Source organism: Castor canadensis, chromosome 9 (genome assembly GCF_047511655.1).
Source record: "Castor canadensis chromosome 9, mCasCan1.hap1v2, whole genome shotgun sequence".
NCBI classification, from domain to species: Eukaryota; Metazoa; Chordata; class Mammalia; order Rodentia; family Castoridae; genus Castor; species Castor canadensis.
The window spans coordinates 45767768-45792105 of NC_133394.1; the positions used below are offsets into that span (position 1 = coordinate 45767768).

General features: G+C 36.7%; 1 protein-coding gene across 4 annotated transcripts in view; it reads left to right on the plus strand.

Annotated features, from left to right (window-relative positions):
- Ank2 (ankyrin 2) overlaps window positions 1-24338 on the plus strand; it is a 230842-nt gene that overhangs the window by 12823 nt on the left and 193681 nt on the right. For all 4 annotated transcript variants that reach the window (XM_074041570.1, XM_074041573.1, XM_074041571.1 and 1 more), the window contains exon 2: window positions 13439-13540. In XM_074041570.1, coding sequence (XP_073897671.1) covers window positions 13439-13540 — 102 coding nt within the window. The remainder of the gene's footprint in view (window positions 1-13438; window positions 13541-24338) is intronic.

Below are 24338 nucleotides of genomic sequence, written 5' to 3' on the forward strand. Positions count from 1 at the left end.
AGTCAAGAATTTGTTTTGAAAGCAGCCTCAGAAGAAGTTCAGATATTCTTTGCAATGCAGTAATAACTTTAGGGGTTTTTATTGACTGAGTTCCAACAGAAGAATTTTGTAGTATAAGCTAAAATGTTAAAAGAAAGAGAAGTAGAAGAATGCAGTGCAAGCTACACATCCTTGATTTACTAATCTTTTTTTTCCATTGCCATGTGTTATGAACTGTAATTAATTAAACACATTCCTTTCTTAGGCCAGTTTTCCATGATAGCTTTTACATTTTTATTGTAAAATTACATAAACTCCGGATCTTGCATAGAGTTAAAGTTGAATTGCTCAATCATTCTTGACAACTGAAGTTCATAACACAAAGGAAAATTTAGAAAGTTCTAACAGGTCACATCCTCGAGGATAAAAGCAACCTTCAGTTATGCCCTGGTCTTACAGGGAAATGTCAACAGAACAATTATCAGTGCTCTCTCTCTTTCTCTCTCTCTCTCTCTCTCACACACACACATACACACTCATGCTTGCTCACAGAGCAATTTCTATTTTGTCACACTTCCTAGAAGTTGTTGACAGGTCAGTCTACACCTCTTGAGGCATTATGGTGAGCACTTTCTTACTTCTAGGAGTTTTGTGCCCTATGACACTGTTATCTATTGTTCTTGTGCAAGCAATGTTTTCTACTTGAAATCACCAGGAACTTTCACCAAATTCTATCCTGCTCCCCACAGCCTATATCTAAATAGTAAATATGGATCTTTGAAGGAATGGATCATATTATTTCTTCTACATCCAATCCCTCACGTCTAACACTGTCTGGCACACAGTGGGTGCTTCAAAAATAGTTGAATGACTCTCAACAAAATAACTTGTTGATAGGCCTAGTTCTTTTAATTATTTGTTATGAAAATCACTTGTCGACATTTCCTGTCTTTAGATGGAAAGTTATGTTTTTTCTAATATGTATATGTTTCAATGGTTACAATCATAGATCCTTTTAGGAATTTAATCAAGTTAATTCAGTGGGTTAAACTTGGAACTAATTTCCTTCTCATAGAGTGCACATAATATGTATTTTTTGTTTTTAACATGAAATTTGTTGACAGTGGGCTGGCATGATGAGGTCAGGAAATGGATGTAAAAATAATCTTATACATTAAATTTAGTATAATGTTGACTTATTAGAATTGGAATTTTTCCTTTTAAAGCTCCTTGTTTATATTTAGTGTTCATGTAGATTGTCATAAAGGTGCAAAAGAATCTGAAAGCTGTGTATGTCCTCCTGGGACCCACATACTGTGTAGAACGGGGTAAATAAGAATGCTCTCAAAGATTAATGTGTGTTAGAAAGATGGGCTGTAGATATCTTTCAGATGAAACGAACTTAATAACAGTCTAGTGAAAGGGATTAGAGATGCACAAATGGTTTATAATAAACATGATAAGTATCTTGCTGAATTCCTGATACCCAGTAATTAGAAAGACTTTTCAACAAAAGGAGAAACTTTAATGACAGGATAAACAGAATTCTTGGGTCTGTTACTTCCAGAAAATTAAAATATTGCTTTGGAACAAGAAATGATGTTAGAAAAGAATGAATTTGAATTCCCATGTTGTTCTGGAGAAGATATTGTAAATCCAATGTAGTCAAAACAATGAAAACAACAATTTGAGTAGAGTAACTGATGCATTTACTCTAATTTAAAAAAGGATAAATAAGTTTAGAATTACATTTAAATAGAGTCAGATTGTCATGCTGTGTGGTTATTGAGCTGCAATTAAGTGATAGCCCCTAGAAAAAGCAATCTTACTGACAAATGTAGGTGTACACAAGAATTATAAGCAATATTCCACACATTCTATATTTTATGTGCATCTGAACAGGGCCAAAAATCAACAGTGTAAGCAAATATATCATAATAGAAAAAATATTTGTAGGTTCTTTGAAAATGGTGGTCTTATTATCAGATAAGCCATTGGGAAGCTTTCATTTCAAGAATTGATTTTTTTTTATTCAATCCTGAGTAATTTAATGCTGAGGAAGCAATCTCCTTTTCAGTGTGTCCAGTCTGCAGGGTCTGGTCAGCACCTCGACTGGAGTGTCAGCAAGCTGCTTCTGATTGTAATGTCTGCCTCCTAGCAGATGGTCTCTGAAGCTGAAGAATAATCAGACCAATGGGGACAAAAATGCAGTGCCTACTCATGGAGGCAATAGTAAATTTACACTGTAGGATGCCTGGGGGAATGAAAAATTGGTGACGGATATTTTCACTTGGTTGGGTCTGTTTTTTATATCCAGAGAGTCCTAAAAGCTTTAAAGGGAGACTAAAATTCAATTCAGGTCCATTTATCTTAATCCTGAAGTACCACAGTGGAATAAACTAATACATCTGTTCCCCCAAATGTTCTGTAATATTTTAATACATTGATTAGTCAGGGAATGAAAAAAGTTTTGTGCAGAGATTTCTTTTTTTTTTTTTTTTTTTCATTTTTCTTTATTATTCATATGTGCATACAAGGCTTGGTTCATTTCTCCCCCCTGCCCCCACCCCCTCCCTTACCACCCACTCCCCCCCCTCCCGCTCCCCCCCTCAATACCCAGCAGAAACTATTTTGCCCTTATTTCTAATTTTGTTGTAGAGAGAGTATAAGCAATAATAGGAAGGAACAAGGGGTTTTGCTGGTTGAGATAAGGATAGCTATACAGGGCATTGACTCACATTGATTTCCTGTGCGTGGGTGTTACCTTCTAGGTTAATTCTTTTTGATCTCACCTTTTCTCTAGTTCCTGGTCCCCTTCTCCTATTGGCCTCAGTTGCTTTAAGGTATCTGCTTTAGTTTCACTGCATTAAGGGCAACAAATGCTAGCTAGTTTTTTAGGTGTCTTACCTATTCTCACCCCTCCCTTGTGTGCTCTCGCTTTTATCATGTGCTCATAGTCCAATCCCCTTGTTGTGTTTGCCCTTGATCTAATGTCCACATATGAGGGAGATCATACGATTTTTGGTCTTTTGGGCCAGGCTAACCTCACTCAGAATGATGTTCTCCAATTCCATCCATTTACCAGCGAATGATAACATTTCGTTCTTCTTCATGGCTGCATAAAATTCCATTGCAATTTCTTAAAGAAAGAACTAACTGAACCATTGTTACCTTTCTTCCTCTGACCCAAATGTTGTTATTATTATTTATTATTCATTTGCAAAATATTTTATGATCAGTGATAATCTAAAAGGAAATTCCTTGGGGAACTTGTATAGACTGAGAGAAATTTTGATAAGCTTTTTGGCCTATATTCATTTAGGGCATGTTGAATTTAAGATGCAGGTGGAATACTCTTAACAGAGATGTCTAGCTAGCTGGAAATTAGAAACAAGAGTATGTCTGTGATATGTATTGTATTAAAAATAACATTTCTTTATTATCCATGTGATATAATTGGAAACCCTAAAGCACAAATTGAGAACTTTTTGTAGAATTCAATAAAAAATAGATGTGATGTATATTATCAAACTTCAAGGAGCTCTAAGGTTCATTATTTTTATTGTTGGTGTGGAAGTACAGATTTCCATGTTACTGTAGCCATTGAAAATATTAGAGAATAGTATAGGAACACTGTAATATCCAACATAGGACTTGTACTGTCTCTGCATAGTCAGCATTTTGAATTTAACAAGTAAGTAGAACTTTTCAAATGTATCAGTTCAACCTGATATATTTGAAAGCTGTTGTGTATGAAATTAAAGCAGGATGCTGTATCTCTACACCAAGAGAAACCAGTACCAAAAATGGGGGGATCCTATTCTCCTAAATAATGTTCAATTCTTTGGAAGAATGATACGGTCTTAGGGAAGGAGCATTCACTCTTGTTAAACAGTTTAATGGTTAAAGTGTTCTCTAAGGTGCTTACCAAACTGAAACATTGATGTCCTAACTTTGTTCATATAACTGAGGCCTCCAAAAGGGTGTATCTCTTGAAAAAAAATCTGAAGCATTAAATTGAAAGATTTTTTGTTTGTTTTTGGTGGCACTGAAATTTGAACTTAAGGATGCATGCTTGCTAAGCAGGTTCTCTACCACCTGAGCCACTCTGCTAGCCTGAGTTCTTTAAGGCACACTTCAAATTATTATTTATTCTGACATTTGGCCTACATTGCTATGAGAAAAAAATGTTTCTCTTATTACTGTAATTTTCTTTCTTTTCTTTTTTTTTTTTTTGTGATACTAAGGCTTGAACTCAGGGCCTTCACCTCAAGCTACTCCACCAGCCCTAGTTTTGTGAAGGGTTTTTTGAGATAGGATCTCATGACCTATTTGCCTGGGCTGGCTTCAAACTGATCTTCCAGATCTCTGCCTCCTGAGTAGCTAGGATTACAGGCATGAGGCCCTGGGGCGCTTGGCATACTCCAGTTTTTTTTAATACAAATTTATAAGTGTAAATCAAACCACAAATATTTTGATCTATAAACTTAGATTCTCATTTAAATTCAGAAACTATTGATATGTATTTGAGATGGAAGTTCTGAGTTCTGTGGGTATTTTGGAGTCATAATATCTAGAATATAAGAAATGAAAATATGTTGGTCCTCTGCTTTTTGAGAAATCACTCAAATGTTAAATTCACCATCAAGTTCAGTAGAAAATAAAATAATAAGCATCTAAAAAAGTCTCTACCTATCTTTGTAAAAATTTCAATTTTAGTAAAAATTCTCTCATGTCTCATTGTCATACATATTTTAGTAAGGAGCCTGGTTATGGAGATGTTTTCTGAAACCAAACTAATGTCTATGAAAACACGTCACTTTGCAAGTCATTCTTCTATTGTGTCCTGAAGAGTCAAGTGAAGAATTCAAATTTCTTCCACTCAATAATTTTTAAACATGAAAATTTGTCTATTCATTAATGTACACATATGTGAGCACTTCTATTACCTCATGATCACTTAGACAATGTGAAGTATAAAAGTCATCAGATATATCCCACAACCATCTTTTCTGGTTTTTTCTTTCCCTGCTAGTCTAAGTTCTTTTGTGTTCTCTTGATAATAATTCTCACTCATAGAGGAAGGATATTCATATTGTTAATGTTTTGTTTCAGTTTACAGAAATGTTTCATAGGAAAGAGCATAGACAGAAAAATTTTAATGTATAAAATTGGCCCTGACAACTAACTTCACTTATATTTATTCTAGAAGATTTGACAACTAAGGTCTCTGAACCAGATCCAGTAGTCTTGGATTTATAATAAACATTTTGAAGATCAGAGAGTAGTATTTGTAAGATGTGTGAAAAATAAGAAAAGTAGAATCCTAACTAATGCTAAATGAAGAGTCTAATTCGTGTACAATCAAATAGAATCTTGAAGTTTTTATGATTGCAAAGCTTGAATGAATGTGAAAGCAACAAATTAAAAATGGTTTAGGGGCTAACTTTTAGTAAGTTTTTTTTTGCATTGAAAAATCAGGCTGTGTGTATTTAGTAATATGCTTTGTCTCATAGAGTGTGAGTGTCTTTAATGTTTGCAAGTACAGTTTTCATTAAAAGTTTTGCATTAATACAGTCTGCATCAGAAAAATTACCTCTGGTGTGAGAAAAAGATACTGCTTCTCAATACTAATTTTTAATCTATTTACTCTTTGGCAATTTTGTCACTGTTAGACAAATTAGGAATACCTTACTTATTTTTCAGCTTCACTACCTTTAAAAAAAAATCTTTCATTTACATGTAGGTTGCATACAGAAAAATGTGTAATTTATAAGAATTCATCTCAATATTTCTTACGGTGTGCACACTTGGTTAACAACACTCAGAAAGAGAAAGGCTAGCAACCAGAGCCCTCTCTGACTCTTTCTAGAAGCTACTTTTCTAACTTCTGACACCGTAGATAAGTTTTTCCATTTTTGAATCTTAATAAGTAGGATCCAAAAGATGTCCTTTTTGTGTGTCTGACTTCTTTTGCTTAAAACTATCTTTGTGAGTTCCATCGATGTTGCTTGTGGATGTGGTTCATTCATACCCATTCCCACTGCGGCATAATATCCCAGCTTCCCTTGTTTTAAAGTATAGGAATTGTGCAAGAAACTCATGGATCTTGACATAGCATTGCAAAATAATCTTAATTCATGCTTGGAAAGGGATGGGTTGATATACTACAGGTGGTACTTCCTTTTTGTGGGTGGTATCTCTGGGTAAGCACTGATGAGCTAGGTAATTTAGCTATTGAAAATCAGCGTCAACATGTTACTGCAAAAATCATTGCATGATGATGAAATGTCTAATGACCTCATATACTAAACAGATATTTACTTAAAATATGCAGGTAGAATTTATGCACTTAAACTTTGATATTATTCTAATTCCAATCATCAATTTTCTGTTAATAATGATCTTAAATAACACTTTAGAAGTAAAAATGTAAATACCTAAATTTATTCTGTCCTGGTCCCTTATTTTATAGTGTTTATAGGGTTCATTTTTTATGTCTGATCCAATTTTCTTAACACATAAGGCATTGGATTTAGAACACTCTGGGAGAATTTGCATTAACTCTGAATATTAGAGTGCCTATGGGTAATTTGCAGTGAGTGCAATCTACACATCTGCTGTATGATACAAGAAATGTAGGCGAATCTGTAGGCTTAAGCTGGAGTGTATAAACTTATGGTGTATAGAGTTTTTATAACTGGTAGCAGCTGAATTGATATTATCAAGTGACTTTTGTAGTGTGACGTGTTGTATGTCATTTATGAGTTCTGACTTGTAGAATTCTTTCTAAAAATTCCACTGTATCCAACATGCAGTTCTGGACTACTCCCAAGTTTTTCTTTTGACAAAATAGCAGTCACAATTTTAGCTACTGAGACAGCTGAATTAAACAATTCAGTAGCCCCTGTACAAAAGTATGAATATTTAAGTCAAAGCATTCAGCTATTGTGAAGAGGATGCTCTGTATAATCCTCATCATGGGTAGTCAGGTGTCCTTTGTGTTCATTTGTACTGTGGACCTCAGAGAGTTGTCAAGGCTTTTGGTTTAGGTTAAGATCTGCTGGCAACGTAGTATTACCAGTAACTGTGAGATTGAAAGACCGCCATGTGTATGCAATTGTGGTTTGATTTGTTGTTGTTTCTCATTTATCACTTACAAGAAAAACCACAAACATGAAACAAACTAAGGCGTCCTCTGTGCTTGTAATCAGCCTAAGTTCCTTTAAGTCATTACACTAATCTTTTTAGCAAGTCTAGAAAGTACATTTTTCTTAGGTTTTTAATTGCATAATGGGGTTAATTGTGATATTTCCATACACGCATATAATATATTTTGATTATACTCACCCCATCTATTATTCCTTCATATTCCTTATCGTTAAATATTATTCTGTTTTCATGAATGGATATAAAGTACTTTGATCATATTCATCCCCCCCATTACCCTCTCCTTTCGCTCTTCCCCTGGCTCCCCTCCCCCCAAATTCTCCCTCCTATATTTTGTCCTTATTTTCTTTTGTTTTGATGTTTGGCTCTAGATTCTGTGAGACCCAAAAATGTGACAAAAGATATTTGGTGTTTGTTTTTCTGAGTCTGGATTATTTCGTGTAACATTATGATCTCTAGCTCCATGCATTTTCCTACAAATGACATAATTTCATTTTTCGTTATGTCTGAATTGTGTATCTGTACCACACTTTCTTTATCTGTTTGTTGGCCAGTGGGTGTCTAGATTGATTCTATAGCTTAGCTATTGTGACTAGTGCTGCAAGAAACATAGATGTGCAGGTATCTCTATTGCATTCCTTCAGATACATGCCCAAGAGTGGTATAACAAGATCATATGGCATTTCTAATTTTTAGTTTTTTTGAGGATCCTCCATACTTATTTCCACAGTGGCAGCATTTTGAAAGTACATTTACTTTTCAATCTAGAAACTGAGACGTATATAGATCCAAGATCATACAGCTCATGATTTGCTGAATGTGGATTTTATCTTACATTCCTGACAGGAGACCTGAGAACCTACAATGGGAGACCTAATTTAAAAAATGTCCCTAATTTTCCTAGTATCCATATTAAGGTTTTTCCCTCATTAGTCTACTAAATTTTATTTATTTTGTATTACTATGAAAATGTAGCTCTCACAGTAGGTAGGTAAATGACCCTGTTTTTACTAAGAAATAACTACTTCCTAAGAAAATAAGCAAATTCCTCAAATTCCACAAGGAGCACATGCTTTACTTGGGGTTCATCAGTCAGCAAATAGTTGTGGAGGATCCACCACAGGCTGAGGTGAGAATGTGAGGCCAGGTGTTCTGCATCCCTGTTAGACTTGCCAGTCACTGGCTGATTCAGACTTTTAGACAAGTGTCTCCCAAACATGAATAATGTATCAATCTTTTTTAAAGTATGAGAAAACTTTAATGATTCTGACTGATAAGTATTTTTGCTGTAGTGTTAGTATGAATATTCAAAACAGAAAACTATATGAGACTCCTAAAATTCTTATACTACTATTAAAAAGAAAGTTTTTACCAGTAATCAAGTATGACTAATAGTATACAGATGAATGACATCAATTTAATAGAATGGCTAAAAATGTCTAAAATTAAAATACTTGGCTTAATAATAAAAACTAAAGAGTTTCATATTTAATGTTTCTGAATTTGACTAAAATGAGGAATACCTTTTTATACATATGTACAAGCTATTATTAATAACATTAAGATATTGATTCCTACTTCAGGGTAATGAAATTTAAAACAATCAAAGAAATTTGCTGATGTGGATTTTAATGGCATGCCAATTGCTAATGTCCTAAAGCTCTTTTTATTTACTTGGAGATGAAATCAGTACTGTGATAGAGAGGGGAACTAAATTCAATCAAAGCTAACACCGAGCATTGTCTCTCTGTGGATTCTACTACACTCACTGTTAACAGTGTGTGCGAGTTGGTCCCCACACCGATAGGCTCTGAGTCACAGGTTAATTTGCAGCATACCTGCTACCAATGAGCACCATTCAGGCTCTTGTTCATCAAGTTCACGACATCCTTTCCAGGTCTGACGAACTTCTGACCTTTCTTTTCTCTCTGTGCTACAGCAAAAGCTTTTCATATGTCATCTGGACTTCTCTTGTTATCAACTGAATTATAAAAACAAAGGCATGCACCAAAATCATATAATACTGAGTGATATAGCCACCTAGATAACATGGGATATGCTTTATTTTCCTTATTAGGTAAAATGTAAGCATAAAATTAAGAAAAAAAACCTTAGCACAAGCTCATGGGCTCCTATGAGTGTGCCCCTGGTGTAGTCAGGAAAACACTCCTCCAGGGTGTAATGTGGCTTCATGAATGCACTTTCCTCCTCCTTTCATGTCTACCCTGCTGGGTGCTATGAAAATTGTTCTGCTTTTCTAACATTGTGATACAAAATCAAAGTACAGAACTGTGTCAAGACAAATTTAAGAAGAAATTTTTCTTTGTTGGCTTGAGATGTCACACCAGGATTACAAAGAAGACAAGCTTAAAGACATCCATCTGTTGCAGATTAAAATAGGTGGGACTCAGCATTTGACTTCCTTTTCCTGAGTCAAACTTTACAGGCATGAGAACATGTGCTTTCAGGTTCTGGGGGTCTAGAGACAGACCCTGAGCAGCAAAGCAGAGGGAGAGAGATTACTCTCACAGCTGTCTGAGACTTTCTCCTGAAAGAGCTGCTATTGCCTCATTTTCTTTATTGTGCTTTTATGTACAAAATCTCCTGGTTGAGGGGGAAAAAAAAAGCCAAAAACCAGTCTGTTTTAAGAGCATACATTTATTCACACTTTTGTCAAAAAACTCTAGTTTTGTCATAATCAGAAGTAAGCACAAAATGGTAAAAATTATTGCATAGCTCTCTGCAAGTCTTTAAATTCTCTTTCATCTCTTTATTGGTTAAAGTTAACCAGACTAGCTACTGTTTATTCAAAGCTTCGTCAAGCGCTCTAATCACAGATTGACCTCATTGTAGGATAGCATGTGCGTGTGTCTGTGTGGAGGGGTAAGAATATATTTTCCATGCAGGGATATACATCTGACTCTCAAAACTGTCCATTTTATCTATACATAAATTTTAGAGCCTCATTTGAATTCTGTCCAGGAAATCTGCATTCTTGAACCATGTTATAATATTTCCATTTGATGCATTTTTCTCACTTTGGGAAAACTAAATCCCTTAATGGGGTTCTAGAGGAATCTAACATATACCAAAGTCTACTCTGACTCAAACTGCTTAAGAGGTCCCTGGGAGGATGGCTTAGATATTACATTTGTATTTGGTCCAGCCATGCAGAACACTGGGAACATTGTTTGCTAAAATTCCAGGGATTAACTGTAATAATTTGACTTGCATCTATTTAAAAAAAATTTTAGGCTCTCCTTCTGGGTCTCTTTGTTTATGATACTCTTTTTTATAGGAACAGTAGAGATACTTGATCTTTTGCTGAGTTTGAGCATATTAGTCTTGTAGAGAGAGAGAGTTGGTTTTTTAATGCTTTGTGCACTTTGCTCATTCCCAAATGAGTATGATTCTAGAACTTTGTCTCAGTCAGCTCTTAATTTTGCTAGTTGTACATAGATGGGTAATAGATATGAGGGTAGAGACGACAGCTAGGAATTCCTTCTCCAGCAGAGGTACTCCATGTAAGAAGTAGCAGGGTTTACAAAGAGAAATGTAGATCAAGGTCATAGCTACGGTTATCTCAAATGAAATAAACCTATAGCTCATAAGTTAGGAGTCTGCAGTAACATCTGCTTTGATGCTTTGGAGGAGTTGGGGTAGAGTAGCAGAGACTAACTTTGAGCCTGGTAAGCAAATTAAATCTTGAATGTTCCATTGAATAAGTGTGTGCCCTTGGAAACTCTCTAAACCCCTTTCCTCACTTATTAAATGAGCATAATGACAGTTCCTTCTTTGTAGTGTTGTGTTAATGACATAATACATGTGACTTCGTTAGCTCTATTCTTGGTCCAGAGCAAACACTCAATAAACATAACCTATAATTATTTTCCTGATGTACAAATTGGAAATACTTTCTAGGAACTTTCAATATAATTGATAGTACAGAGATTTGTTTTGAAAGAACATGTTTATACAGGAATAATAGTTTCACGTTTTACTTCTGTGACTTAATATGATTTCATTTTTATTGTTTTATAGTAAAAAATAAAATTTCTTGTGAAATGTTGGTAGAGCATAATGCAGGGTTAGGTTTCGCTTGTAAGTGCTGTGGCAAAAGCCAGAAGATGGAAAATCCTCCTGGTATTGAGGATTTGCTGCAAACAGCAAAAATAATTTCACAGAAATGATAGACACAAGCCTTTTTACAATGAGTCATGGTCCAGCCACTGCAGTGCTGCAGATATGCTGAGGGTGCTGTGCCGTGGCACAGTTTTCAGGAAGGATGAAGCATGAGGTGTCGTAGGAGGGTGGGGAAGGGAAGACCGGTCCATATTAATCACACCATGATACATTTCTAAAGAACCAGTTTGGGTTGTAATACACATATTCATGGAAGTAACACAAAGAACCTCCCTGTATAGCTATCCTTATCTCAAACTAGCAAAAACACCGTGTTTTTCTTATTATCTTTTATGTTTTTTCTTCAACATGATCAGAGAACAAGAAGGTGGAACAGGCTCTGCCCAGAGGTGGGAGTGGGGGTGAGGTAGCCCAAATAATGTATACACATGTAAGTCAATGTGAAAACTATAAAATAAAATTTAGGAAAATAACCAAATAAACTCAGGGCTGTGTGCCTGTTATGTTAAACCAGATACAACAGGCTACATACTTCTACGTTTTTATATAACATTCTAGAAAATGAAAAAGAGAACAGGTCAATAGTTGCTAGGGCTTATGAAGATGATTTACTGTAAAGTAACATGAGGGCAAGGACACAGTTTTGGGTTGAAAGAATGTTATGTATCTGGATTGTGATGTTAATTATATAACTAGGCACATTTGTTAAAATTCACTGAACTCATCATGTAAAAAGGGTGTGATTTATTATATGTCACATGCATTTAACAAATCTGTCTAAAATTTTTAAATAAAATTAATTATAATTAAAAAGAATCAGGGCATGAATTCAGGATGTACAGAGTTCAGTCACACCTTTCAACTCTTAATAAATTATTGAACTGACTTATCAACCTTTGGGCCATTGTAGTGTTTAGGTTCAACGTGAGGTAATTTAGTCTTAGGGTTTTTAGTCTTTCCATATGTAATCATTTTAACAGTATGCAAGCAGTCATATATTTGGAACTCCCAGAGAAAATACTCCAATTTCTAAACCTGTATATCACCAGAAATCATTAAAAAAAAAAAAGCCAGTTCTGATGGAGTGTGCCAAGAGTCCCCATCAACTCAGCCTTTGAAGGAAGGAGGCATCACGGGTGTCAAGAATGTTCCATAAAGAGCCATCGAACCTGGACTGCACATCCAAATATGTAAATTATATCCAACTCCATGGTCAGATATTACATCACAAGAAAAATCACAACAGTTATGCAAGCGTCTTGGACCCTCACCAAAGTTCATCGTCTTTATTATGCTAAGGCTTAAAACTCAGACCTTTTAACACAGCAAAGAAGCAGTGTGACTGTCGCTCTGTCTCTGCAACATTTCTCCTCAGGACTTTTCATGGGGAGAAGACAGCTGATTCTCCTACAGCTAGATCTTTGTAGCGTCAGAAGAGAAGAAATTTAAAAAGCAGTCTTCATCCAGAGTAATCATTGTCACCAAGAGATTTTAGTCTGGTATTATGTCAGCTGGTTTAAATTTAATCATGCTTTTCTAAAATCACTAGGATCACAAAATTTGCATCAGCCCAGTCTACACCTGCCAACTAATACTATCCTCTTTCTTCAAAACATCCCATTCCCAGATAATGAGGACTGACGACTCTTAAGGGACCCGTGCCAGCATTCTCCTGCACTCATCTGAAAATTGACAGTGAAGAAAGAGAAAGAGGAAACCGAGTAGATTTAATTTCTTCTTAGTCTTCTGATTATTTTTCAACTTGACAGTAGGCTTAGTACACATGCAGTCACCAAAATCCTGACATTAAACAAATGGATTATGGTGGTAATTGGGGCAGTGTAAATCAGCTTTCAAATTGGCTGAGATTTGGAATAAAGCAGTAACAATTATTTTCATCTTAATGTGATTTTATACTCTTTAACATGCGCAGTGCATTTCCCGTTGGTTTTAATGTTCTTAAAAACTCTGTAGGACTAGTGGGAACTTGCTTCCTTGGCCTGTGAACAGTATTCAATGTTTTAAAGTCAGAATTGAAAAATGTTCCCCCTAAGCTTTTCTGCCTTGTGGTGTAAACATTCTTGCCTTTCTGTTTTTGATACGTTTTTATCAATTATTCACCAAAAGTCTTTTCTTTTCCTCACAGTCTGACAGCAATGCAAGTTTCCTCCGTGCTGCGAGGGCAGGCAACTTGGACAAAGTCGTGGAATACCTGAAAGGAGGCATGGACATCAATACCTGCAACCAGGTAAGATCAGGGCAGCTGGCTCCGGACTGCACAATAAGGAAACCCTGTTGTTCAGATAGTCTCAGAGCCCAAGGTTGTCTCTTGTTTGCCTTGGGTTTATTGAGGTGTCAGTGACTTGGTCTTGGGCAGCCCAATTTTTTGCTCCCTTATCAACTTTTGAAATGTCATTTGTTTATTTCCAGAGCTGGTATTGCTGGCAAAGTAGATCCACTGGAAGTGGTGGTGCACACTTATAATCGCAGTGTTCTGGAGTCTGAGGCAGGAGGATTGCAAGTTTCAGGCCAGCCTAGGCTACATAAAAAAAAATTGAATGTCAAGTTTCTTTGTGAAATGATATGAACCACCTTTGGCTAGAATATTGGTCAAGAAAAATGTTTTTCTTCTTATTTGTCATAACTAGTAATTTGACTTATTTGTCAACTAGTAATGTAGATCTGCATTCTTTTCTGCTCTACTATGTGCATTTTACTCATACGTAATTTGTTATTGTTGGGGATTAAAAATGAGGATAATACTTAAATTATTCCTCCTTTCTTCTTCTTCTTAGTTTAAAACATGGCTTATAAGGAAAAGGACTTGAAATTACTGTACTGGTTTAAATGAAGTGGTTATATTATTAACTCATCATATCTATTCAATAAGGACTGGAGAATACGGAGGAGGGGAGGGGAGGTACCAGTGGGAAGGGGGTGATATGGGGAAAGGGTGTAAGAGGGTGAATTTGGTACAAATACTCTTTAAACTATTTCAAGAATGGGGAGAAGGGATAAAGGAGAATGATGGAGGGGGTGAATTCAACTATCATATATTTGATTTATTGTAAGAACTTTTGTAAATGCTACAATGTACCCCCAGCACAACAATAAAAAAATCTGCAATTAAAAAATAAACAATATTATTCATATTATGCATTTTGGTATTATTTGTCCTAGGAGTATTGACATTTTTGGCTAAGATTCTTAACCATAAGTTAAAGTGTCTAGAGGACCCCAGAAATTACTAGCATTTGCTAAATGTTGTTTACTAAATGGTGGTGGTGGTGGTGGTGGTGGTGGTGGTGTGTGTGTGTGTGTGTGTGTCTGAGAGAGAGAGAGAGTGAGTGAGAGACAGAGAGAGAGAGAGAGAGAGAGAGAGAGAGAGATGAAGATCAGACTAGGTAGTAAATCCTGGCTAATTTTATGTTAAAGGGAGGTAAAGTTCATTATTTAATTCTAAATTATCTATAGGATGCGTGAATGCTTGTTTCTACATCCTGGTATATATTCAGCCCAGTTTTATTTAATCTGCAGGCCACTGAAACTAGTAAATCAAATATAACTTTCCAAAAACTGGACCCGATATCTCCTCATCCTCAATCTTACTCTCCTACAAATTCTTACCTCCTGATTTTCTCCTCAATGTCAATTCCAGCCCAACTGTGCCCTAGTCCTCATCTTCCCCCTGCACCAGCACTCCTCTTTGGCTCTATCTTCTTTATCCAGATGCTCATTAGCTTTCATTTCTTTTTTTAAAAGTAATATAATAATTTATTATTGTTATTACATGGTGTACATCATTGCATGAGTGTAGAAGGTTTCTTTACACCATTACCACAAACACTTAAGTGTTGTGTTTCATTAGGGAATAGGAGATTTTCAGCTCCATTAAGATCTCATGAGACTGCCATCATATATGTGGTCTTTTTAAAAAATTATTATTCATTTAGTCACATGTGCATACATTGTTTGGGTCATTTCTCCCTCCTGCCCCCCCGCCTCCACCCTCTCCGCCCACCCTCCTCCCTTCCAGGCAGAAAATGTTCTGCACTTTTCTCCAGTTCCGTTGAAGAGTAGAAATAAGCAATAATAAGAAAGACATAGCGTTGTCGCTAGTTGAGATAAGGACAGCTATACAGAGAGATTCCTAGCATTGCTTTCATGTACAAATGTGTTACAACCTAAGTTGATTCATCTCTAACTGATCCCCTTCTCGTGCTGACCTCTGTCACTTTAAGGTTTCTGTATTAATTCCTCTGGAGTGAGGACATCAAATGCTTTCATGTTTTGGGTTTTCTATCTAACCCCGTACCTCCTTGTATATGTTCTCCCCTTGTCATGTGACCCAAGTCTTACAACATTGCTGTATTTGCCCTAGATCTAAAGTCCACATATGAGGGAGAACATACGATTTTTGGTCTTTTGGGCCAGGTTCACCTCAAGAGTGGCTATTTTAAGAAAGAATAATCTTCCAACAATAAATGTTCCATTCTTACCAGATTTATAGACAAACCTAAGTTGTTGAGTTAGCTCAAAAAGTTTCTAGTAGCGTAACATGTTTTCTCATAGAGACTACCACTCTAATAGCATTTCACTGTAAAAGAGAACATTTATTTTTCTGAGACATGGTGTTGCAAAATTTAGGCAAAATGAAGAACGCACACACTCAAATTCAAGTTCCATCACTTTTGAGAAGTTATTGCACCTTAGAAAGTGCCATTTTTTGTCAGGCGTGGTGGCACATACTTGTACACCCAGCTACTTGGGAGGCAGGAGGCAGGATGACCTCTAGTTCTAGGCTAGCCAAGGCCAAGTTAGTGAGACCCTATCTCAAAAACAAAATACAAGCAAAAGGGCAAGAGACAAGGCCCAAGTGGTGGGATTCTACACTAGCAAGCAAGAGGCCCTGGGTTCAATCCCAAATATTGCAAAAAAAAAAGGAAAAGTGCAATTTTCTAATCTCTAAAACAGGGTAACAATACATCCAATATTTATATTCCTGAGTTGCAACGTAGGTTAAATTATGAAATGCTGAACGTCTTTCTAAGTTGCACGTGTTCTAATTGTAACTACTCTACACAATCCACCAAGAATCAGAAAAACTATAATTGCCCTCCATACATACTCTGAGATTAGTTTTCCTCATTGCCCAAACTCACTGGTTTAAAGTAAATGTTGTCTGGTGGTATTTCCATATTATTATTACTCAAGAATGTCTATTTAAGATTGGAGAAAGGAAGTAACTAATATTAATTAGTTAGTATTGTGTGTCGGGCTTTGTGCTGGAGCTACACATGATATTTCACCAATACGCTAAGACAAAATGTTATGAGGTGTAGGGTTTAGTCCAAGCTTACAAATGCTGAAACTGAGCCCACAAGTGGTTAAGTGATCTTCCCAGGGTCACACTCGTGTGTGCGTGTCCCATGTCTACTGCAAGACCTCTTCTAGATAGCCCTTCAAAGTATATGGTGCTGGTATTCTTTATTAACAATCTACCATTGTTAATATAAAAAAGGTTTGTACTCGTTCTCAGATTAATATAATAGTTAGGTAAAGGAATTCCTAATTTGAAGAGCATCACTACCAGGATTTCTATTAAAATTCAAATAAAACGTAGAGAGGAAAACAACTTCCAAATACCCAGGAGGGCAGAAGAGGCAGCTGTTGAAACTGAAGTATTGCTGTTTCTAAATGTGTAATACCTAAATTCTATGACAGAAGAGAAGACATAGCCTCTGTTTTGCTTGTAAGCCCGAGTTTGTAGGGGGCATTCTGACATGTAATATGGAAACCAGGACTTTCTGTACCCTGCTGTATTTCTCAATGAAAGACAATCTGGCTGCACCAGCTTTCCAAAAATATCACATGTGTTGGAGTGCTAAGATTCCTTAATCTGAAATTTGAATCACAAATTTTTCTTTATAAAACTGGTCATCTTATAACTACCATGACAACTTTGAAATCTAATCTAAAAGTACCATTTGGTTTATAATAATTTAAAGGATATGGAAAATAATTTGGAAATTTGGCACAAGATGCTACCCTAAAAAATCTTCCAAGTTTTCATTTTTCTTTTCCTAATGATTATAACTGTGGTTGTTAACTTTTATTTTCTTTTAAATTTTGGACAGGTAATTATTTACATTATTAGCTCTATTGTCAGAAAAGAGCATAAATCTTAGCAGCTACTCCATGTGAAACTCGTAAATACTTTTACTTTTTTATTTAGTAATTGTGCATGATCTAATACTGTTATAAACAAGGTTAACATCTGGACATTAAAAATAAACTCTATAATATTTTCACAAAAATTTATAGCCAGTTTAACAGTCAATAAAAGCCTCAGGAGATTCAGATACTTTTACAATGTACAAAATTTATTGGCTTCACTTCAGTGATGTCAAAAGTAAGGGCTATCACTTAACATTTCTTGGTCATAATGTTAGAAGTGACAGCAATAATTAGCAGTTCTTAAAGTGTCCTGATTTTCTGTCTTGACCTTTTACCAGTAAGTATAAGTAATAAAGATGCACGATGGTTAGTTAAACCCCTTTGTTTCGTTTCTCAAAAACAGAAGGCAAGATCAAAGCATTAATTGTAAAGCAATCTGAACGTTGCTAGGTAGCAGGCCTTCAGCAACAAGAAGATACATTCAGCAATGACTTTAGCATATGCTAACACAGGATGACTCAGACCATAAATCAGTTTTGGAAGTCATGTTAGAAATGTGGATGCTGGAATCCAAATTCTGATTTTCTCCAGCTAACAGCCCCAGAGCAATCAACTTCTGTACATCTGAGTTTTCTCAACTGTAATCGTTGAGATTACATCATGCGGTTGTATGACGATCAAATGAAATGTTTGAAAAATGCCTAGCAGAACTAGCTCTCAATAAAGATTAGTGAAAATAAGAATCCATATTTAGTAGGGTGATCTCTTGATACTGATTTTCGGCCTAAGCGTTAGCAAAAATAGTAGTGATTCTCAAAGGCAGGACAAAACATTAAGTGGTTATTACCGTGGCCTGTGTCATCGAATAGGAAAGATTATGTTCAGTCGTAATTTGATAACAGTTACTATTTATCTGGGTCTCATTAAACTAAAATATTTTCTGGAAAGAAATTCTTTTTCATGAATGCCATTTGGCTCCATCTGGCTTGGACCTTTCTTTAAAAATGCCAAAACCAATTTTATTAGCCTGGGACTTTATAAAGGTAATGAAAATGAATAAAAGAGAATTGAATTCATGGAATTATCTGAACATGGAATGAACTATCAGTAGTTTTCTAATCAGTTAAATTAGACACAATATATGCATGAATAATATAGCTAAATATCTATGTTCTTATTACGGCGCCCTCATTTAGGACAAGCAGAGTGATGCTTCTGTTTGGTTCTGGTGCTGTATGCCTTTGGTGTTGTGATCTTCAGTGCGTTAATCATGCTCCTTAGTCTTAACTGGCTCATTCTGATTCAGTTCAGAGCTTAGTTTTCCCTGTCTAATATTTTCAGTACTTAGAATTTTGGCTTTCAACATTGATACATATTCAGGTAAATCAAAAGACTGTTCATCGATTACTTGCCCATAGCTCTAAAAAGTTTTGACCATATTTGCAAGTACACAGATTTATGAATATGTTTGTCATGTAGCTCCTTTTTCATTTAAAAAGTACAAGAGATACCTTCAGGCAAATTATTTTTGTGGCTGTCTTCTGAAGTACTCTGCTGCAAAGGTTTAGATTGGAACACAGTATCTTATACTCTGGGAATTCACTTGAGCACTCTTCCTTTGAGCAAAAGACATGGATTGTAATGCATGACTCCTGGGCAGCCACTCCACCTCCCTCATTTCATATGTTACAATCACAACATTCTTTTCTGCCAATCGGATCTCAGACACAGCATTTGTTCTTTTATTTATTGACACATGTATTGCGTGCTTACTATGTGGCAGGCACTGTCCTTGGTGCTAGGGAAGGAACAGTACTGAGAGAGGCAAAACCTTGCTCATATATAGCTTACGATCTACCATTTAAGAGGGAGATAAACACCAAAGAAAAAAGTAAGATGTGTGGAAAGAGGAAAGGCAGCAAATGGTATGGGGAAAAATACAGTAAGACAGAAGGAGAAAGAGTAGAAGAGGAGTGGTGTGTCACTGTAGATTGGATGGTCAGACAAAAACCCGATGGAGTTAAGCATGGAGTCCAGGCCCTATTTACGGGAATTCATTTTAGAAGTCTTGATAAGTGAGAGACCCATGAGGGAGCATGATGGCATCTTCAAGGACCAGCCAGGAGGCAAGCCTGCCAGAATGAGGCAAAGAAAAGCCAGGAGCAAGTTAAGGAGAGAGCAGAAGGCCTCAAGGCTTTTATAGGCTCTTTTGAGAATGTTAGATTTCATTCTGAATGAAAAGAGAAGTGATTAGAGAGTTTTAACAGAGAAGTGACATAGCTAACTTAAGTTTAATAGTAACACTCAGACTGAAAGAGAACAAGGGCAGAAGGAAGGAACACTTTTTAATTACTTTAGGTGAGAGATAAGGTATTTTACACTTGGGCAAAAGGCAGGAGAGATGGTAAGAAATGGTTGGATTCTGAATACATTTAAAAGATAAAACTGTTTTTGCTCATGGATTTAACATAGGATGAGAGCAGAAGGAAGGATGCAGGGATGGATATTGGGATTGCCAAGGAACATATGATGGTCGAGGTATTGTCAGCTGTGATGGAGATGACCGTGTAGTGAGCAGGATTCAAGGAATAATCATAATTATTGAGGAATAATCATAATTATGAACAGGCTAACTTTGATTTGTCTGTGTGGCATCCAAGATACTTCGTAGGCAATTGGACATAAGAATCCAAAGTTTAGAAAAGAAATTTTGGCTATAGATGTGAATTTTAATGCTCTCAGAATATAGAAAGTACTCAAAATCATGAAACTGTATGAGGTTACAAAAAGAAGGAGTGTCTATGAACAATAGAAGAGATTCAAGCTCTAAGGCTTAGGGCACTCCAGCTTTGAAAGGTCATCAAGATAAGGAGAAGCCAGGAAGGAGAAGGGGGTAGAACACACAAAGATGCAGGAGGGTTATCGGAAGTCTTGGAAGTTAAGTGAAAAAACTTGTTATTCATTTGGATTAAATGATCAACTCTGTAAAATGCTGTTTATTAAACAAGCTGAGGAAATGAACAATATCTAGTATTTTGGTGGTAACTGGAGATTTGATGAAAAAAGCAATTTCAGTGGAGTGGTGGAGTGAGAATGAAACTAGAGTTCATTCAGTGGACAATGGGCAGAACTACTGGTCCTTCAAGATTCTATTTATGAGAGTAGAATAAGGTAGTTAGCTGAAAGAGGAAGTGATATTAAGAGAGGCTTCTTTTCTTTAATGTGAAAGAAGTGAGAGCATTTTTGCTTCATTAATAGAAAAAGATCAGCAGGGGAGGAAATAATCAATGATCCAAGAAAGAGAGAAGGGAAAACTAAAGAAGAAGGAACAACTACTAGATGGTGTCCTTCAGGGCGATGGGGCTTGGTACACAAATGCAGGGTTGGCTGTTGCCAGGAGCACAGCTAGGTCAAGAGAATAAATGGCCTGAGTAAAGAAGCAAGAAGTAGTGTAGGTGTTGTGCTGGGTGCTATATGTGTGATAACTGCTTCTATTTGTTCAGTGAAATATGAGTCAAGGTCATCAGCTGAAAGTGAAGAAGTGAGATAGAGAATAGGAAAAAATCATTAGCAGAGAGGAATTCAGGAACCTGAAATTCTGGAACTTTGGGAAAGAAATCTATGTATTTATGTGTCAGAGAACCTGGCAGTATACTAGAAACTAAAATCTTCAGGGATGAGGGATGGCAGTTAGAAGATTCCAGCTGAAGTCATCTGGAGGATATGAAAACAGAGGAGGAAGAATAGTTTGGAAGGGCAGTGAGGAGTAAGGAGCAAGAAAAATGATTAATAGGAATATGGAATTGGGGGGGTGGGGATAAATTTCCATTGCTTGAATAGATGTCAGTGGAACAGTGCCTCGGGTTTTAGTTAGACTGAGAAGGTTAAGAGGAATGTTCAGGGAAGAGATTAAGCACAGAGAGTTGTTACTGATGACCACATTCAGGTGTTCTAAAGGAGTTAGTGTAAAAACTTCAGGAAATGGGAAGTTTTTAAGAGGCATGCAGAGGCAAAGAGATGAGGGGTGATCTGGGGAGTGGTTTACATAAGAATAAAAGACTTGATAAGTTTAGTCTAGATAGTGCAACATGATAGTGATGGATGAGGCTATAGGTCTTGTCTGGAAGGAGAGGTAGGGGCCATCCAACCAGGAGAGTTCTGGAGTCCTACCTTGGTTTCTGCTGTTGGAGTTCAACAGAGGGAAGAACTTAATGCAAATGTCTGTATGGCACAACTTTTTAGGTGGGAACTCTGATGAAACACAGGTGTAGTGTGAAGTGAGGTAAAGGGGCCATTCCTGCTTACTCATTTTCCCCTTGGTTATTTTCTTTGTGCCATGAGAAATCATCCAGCACTTTTGCAGTAGCTGGACATTCTAACATTTTGTTTCTTTTGCTGATCACTTATTTCAAATAGTCTCTTTCTTCCCTCTGTAGAAGTTTCCCAGCCCTTTCCTATCCATCCCTCCCTGGCCTCTTGGTTCCTCCCACCTCTTCCTCTCTGTGGGTATGGTGTTTTGATGGTTGTATGTAAAGGAATACCCAAATTCTATGACCTTCAGTCTTTTCAAGTCCTTTTCTCTCCTGGAATAAGCAGCAGAAAAAGGAAATCTTATTTTCAAGTGGGAGATTCCATTTCTAGAAATTAAGAAAGTAGATGTGAAGAAGAAGATTTAGCAGTTCCATATTAAGAAATGTTAGTCAGTTTAACGTGAGCATGATCCAGAGGTTCCTGTTGTTCATGAACTTATGAACTTGCACACACACACACACACACACACACACACACACACATTATAACTTGTTTTTATTTTATTTATTTATTTATTTTTAATTTTTATTTTATTCATATGTGCATACAATGTTTGGGTCATTTCTCCCCCCTTCCCCCACCCCCTCCCTTACTTCCCCACCCCCCTACTCCCTCGCTACCTGACAGAAACTATTTTGGCCTTAGGTCTAATTTTGTTGAAGAGAGAGTATAAGCGATAATAGGAAGGAACAAGGGTTTTTGCTAGCTGAGATAAGGATAGCTATACAGGGAGTTGACTCGCATTGATTTCCTGTACATGTGTGTTACCTTCTAGGTTAATTCTTCTTGAACTAACCCTTTCTCTAGTTCCTGGTCCCCTTCTCCTATTGGCCTCAGTTGCTTTAAAGTATCTACTTTAGTTTCTCTGTGTTGAGGGCAACAAATGCTATCTAGTTTTTGAGGTGTCTTACCTATCCTCATACCTCCCTTGTGTGCTCTTGCTTTATCATGTGATCAAAGTCCAATCCCCTTGCTGTGTTTGCCCTTGATCTAATGTCCGCATATGAGGGAGGACATACGATTTTTGGTTCTTTTGGACCAGGCTAACCTCACTCAGAATGATATTCTCCAATTCCATCCATTTACCGAGAATGATAAGATTTCATTCTTCTTCATGGATGCATAAAATTCCATTGTGTATAAATACCACATTTTCTTGATCCATTCGTCAGTGGTGGGGCATCTTGGCTGTTTCCATAACTTGGCTATTGTGAATAGTGCTGCAATAAACATGGGTGTGCAGGTACCTCTGGAGTAACCTGAGTCACATTCTTTTGGGTATATCCCCAAGAGTGGTATTGCTGGATCATATGGTAGATCATTGTTTAGATTTTTAAGTAGCCTCCAAATTTTTTTCCACAGTGGTTGTACTAGTTTACATTCCCACCAGCAGTGTAAGAGAGTTCCTTTTTCCCTGCATCCTCGCCAACACCTGTTGTTAGTGGTGTTGCTAATGATGGCTATTCTAACAGAGGTGAGGTGGAATCTTAGTGTGGTTTTCATTTGCATTTCCTTTATGGCTAGAGATGGTGAGCATTTTTTCATGTGTTTTTTGGCCATTTGAATTTCTTCTTTTGAAAAAGTTCTGTTTAGTTCACTTGCCCATTTCTTTATTGGTTCATTAATTTTGGGATAATTTAGTTTTTTAAGTTCCCTGTATATTCTGGTTATCAGTCCTTGTCTGATGTGTAGCTGGCAAATATTTTCTCCCACTCTGTGGGTGGTCTCTTCAGTTTAGAGACCATTTCTTTTCTTGAGCAGAAGCTTTTTAGTTTTATGAAGTCCCATTTGTCTATGCTGTCTCTTAGTTGCTGTGCTGCTGGGGTTCCATTGAGAAAGTTCTTGCCTATTAATTCCAGAGTTTTTCCTACTCTTTCCTGAACCAACTTTAGAGTTTGGTGTCTGATATTAAGTAGAACTTGTTTTTAGTTCCATACTCAGTTCCTTTTTCAGCCTTTTCCCTCACAAGTGAAAGTTGTTCAAGGTAAGATGAAAGAGCTTCTCATCCTGCAGATAGTCAAGAGCTCTAAAGGCACATGTTGGAGCATAAGGGCACACATGCATGTGCACACACATAAAGCTGTCATCAGTAAAATAAGGAAGTCAGACGCCAGTGGCTCACACCTGTAATTTTAGCTACTTGAGAGGCTGAGATTGGGAGCATTGAGGTTTGAGGTCAGCCGGAGTAAATAGTTTGTGAGATCCCATCTCCAAAATAACCAGAACAAAGTGGGCTGGAAGTGTGGCTCAAGCAGTAGAGCACCTGCTTTGCAAGAGTGAAGACCTGAGTTCAAACCCCAGTCCCACCTAAAATATAAATAAAAATAAAGTAAAGAAATTCTTTGTGCAGGGTGAAGTGAGTGACAGGGGGCAGGGGAAGAGAGTTCTGACCCTTTATGGATATGTAAAATCATTGGTGGGTAAGTAAAGGGCATTCCTGCCCATGGGAAAGAGGATTATTAGCGAGCTTATGATGTGATATTTCCTTTGAGAAATAAGGGAAGGCAAGCAATAGTGCCCATAGAATGAAGAGGAGTAAAGTAGGAGGGAACAAAGCA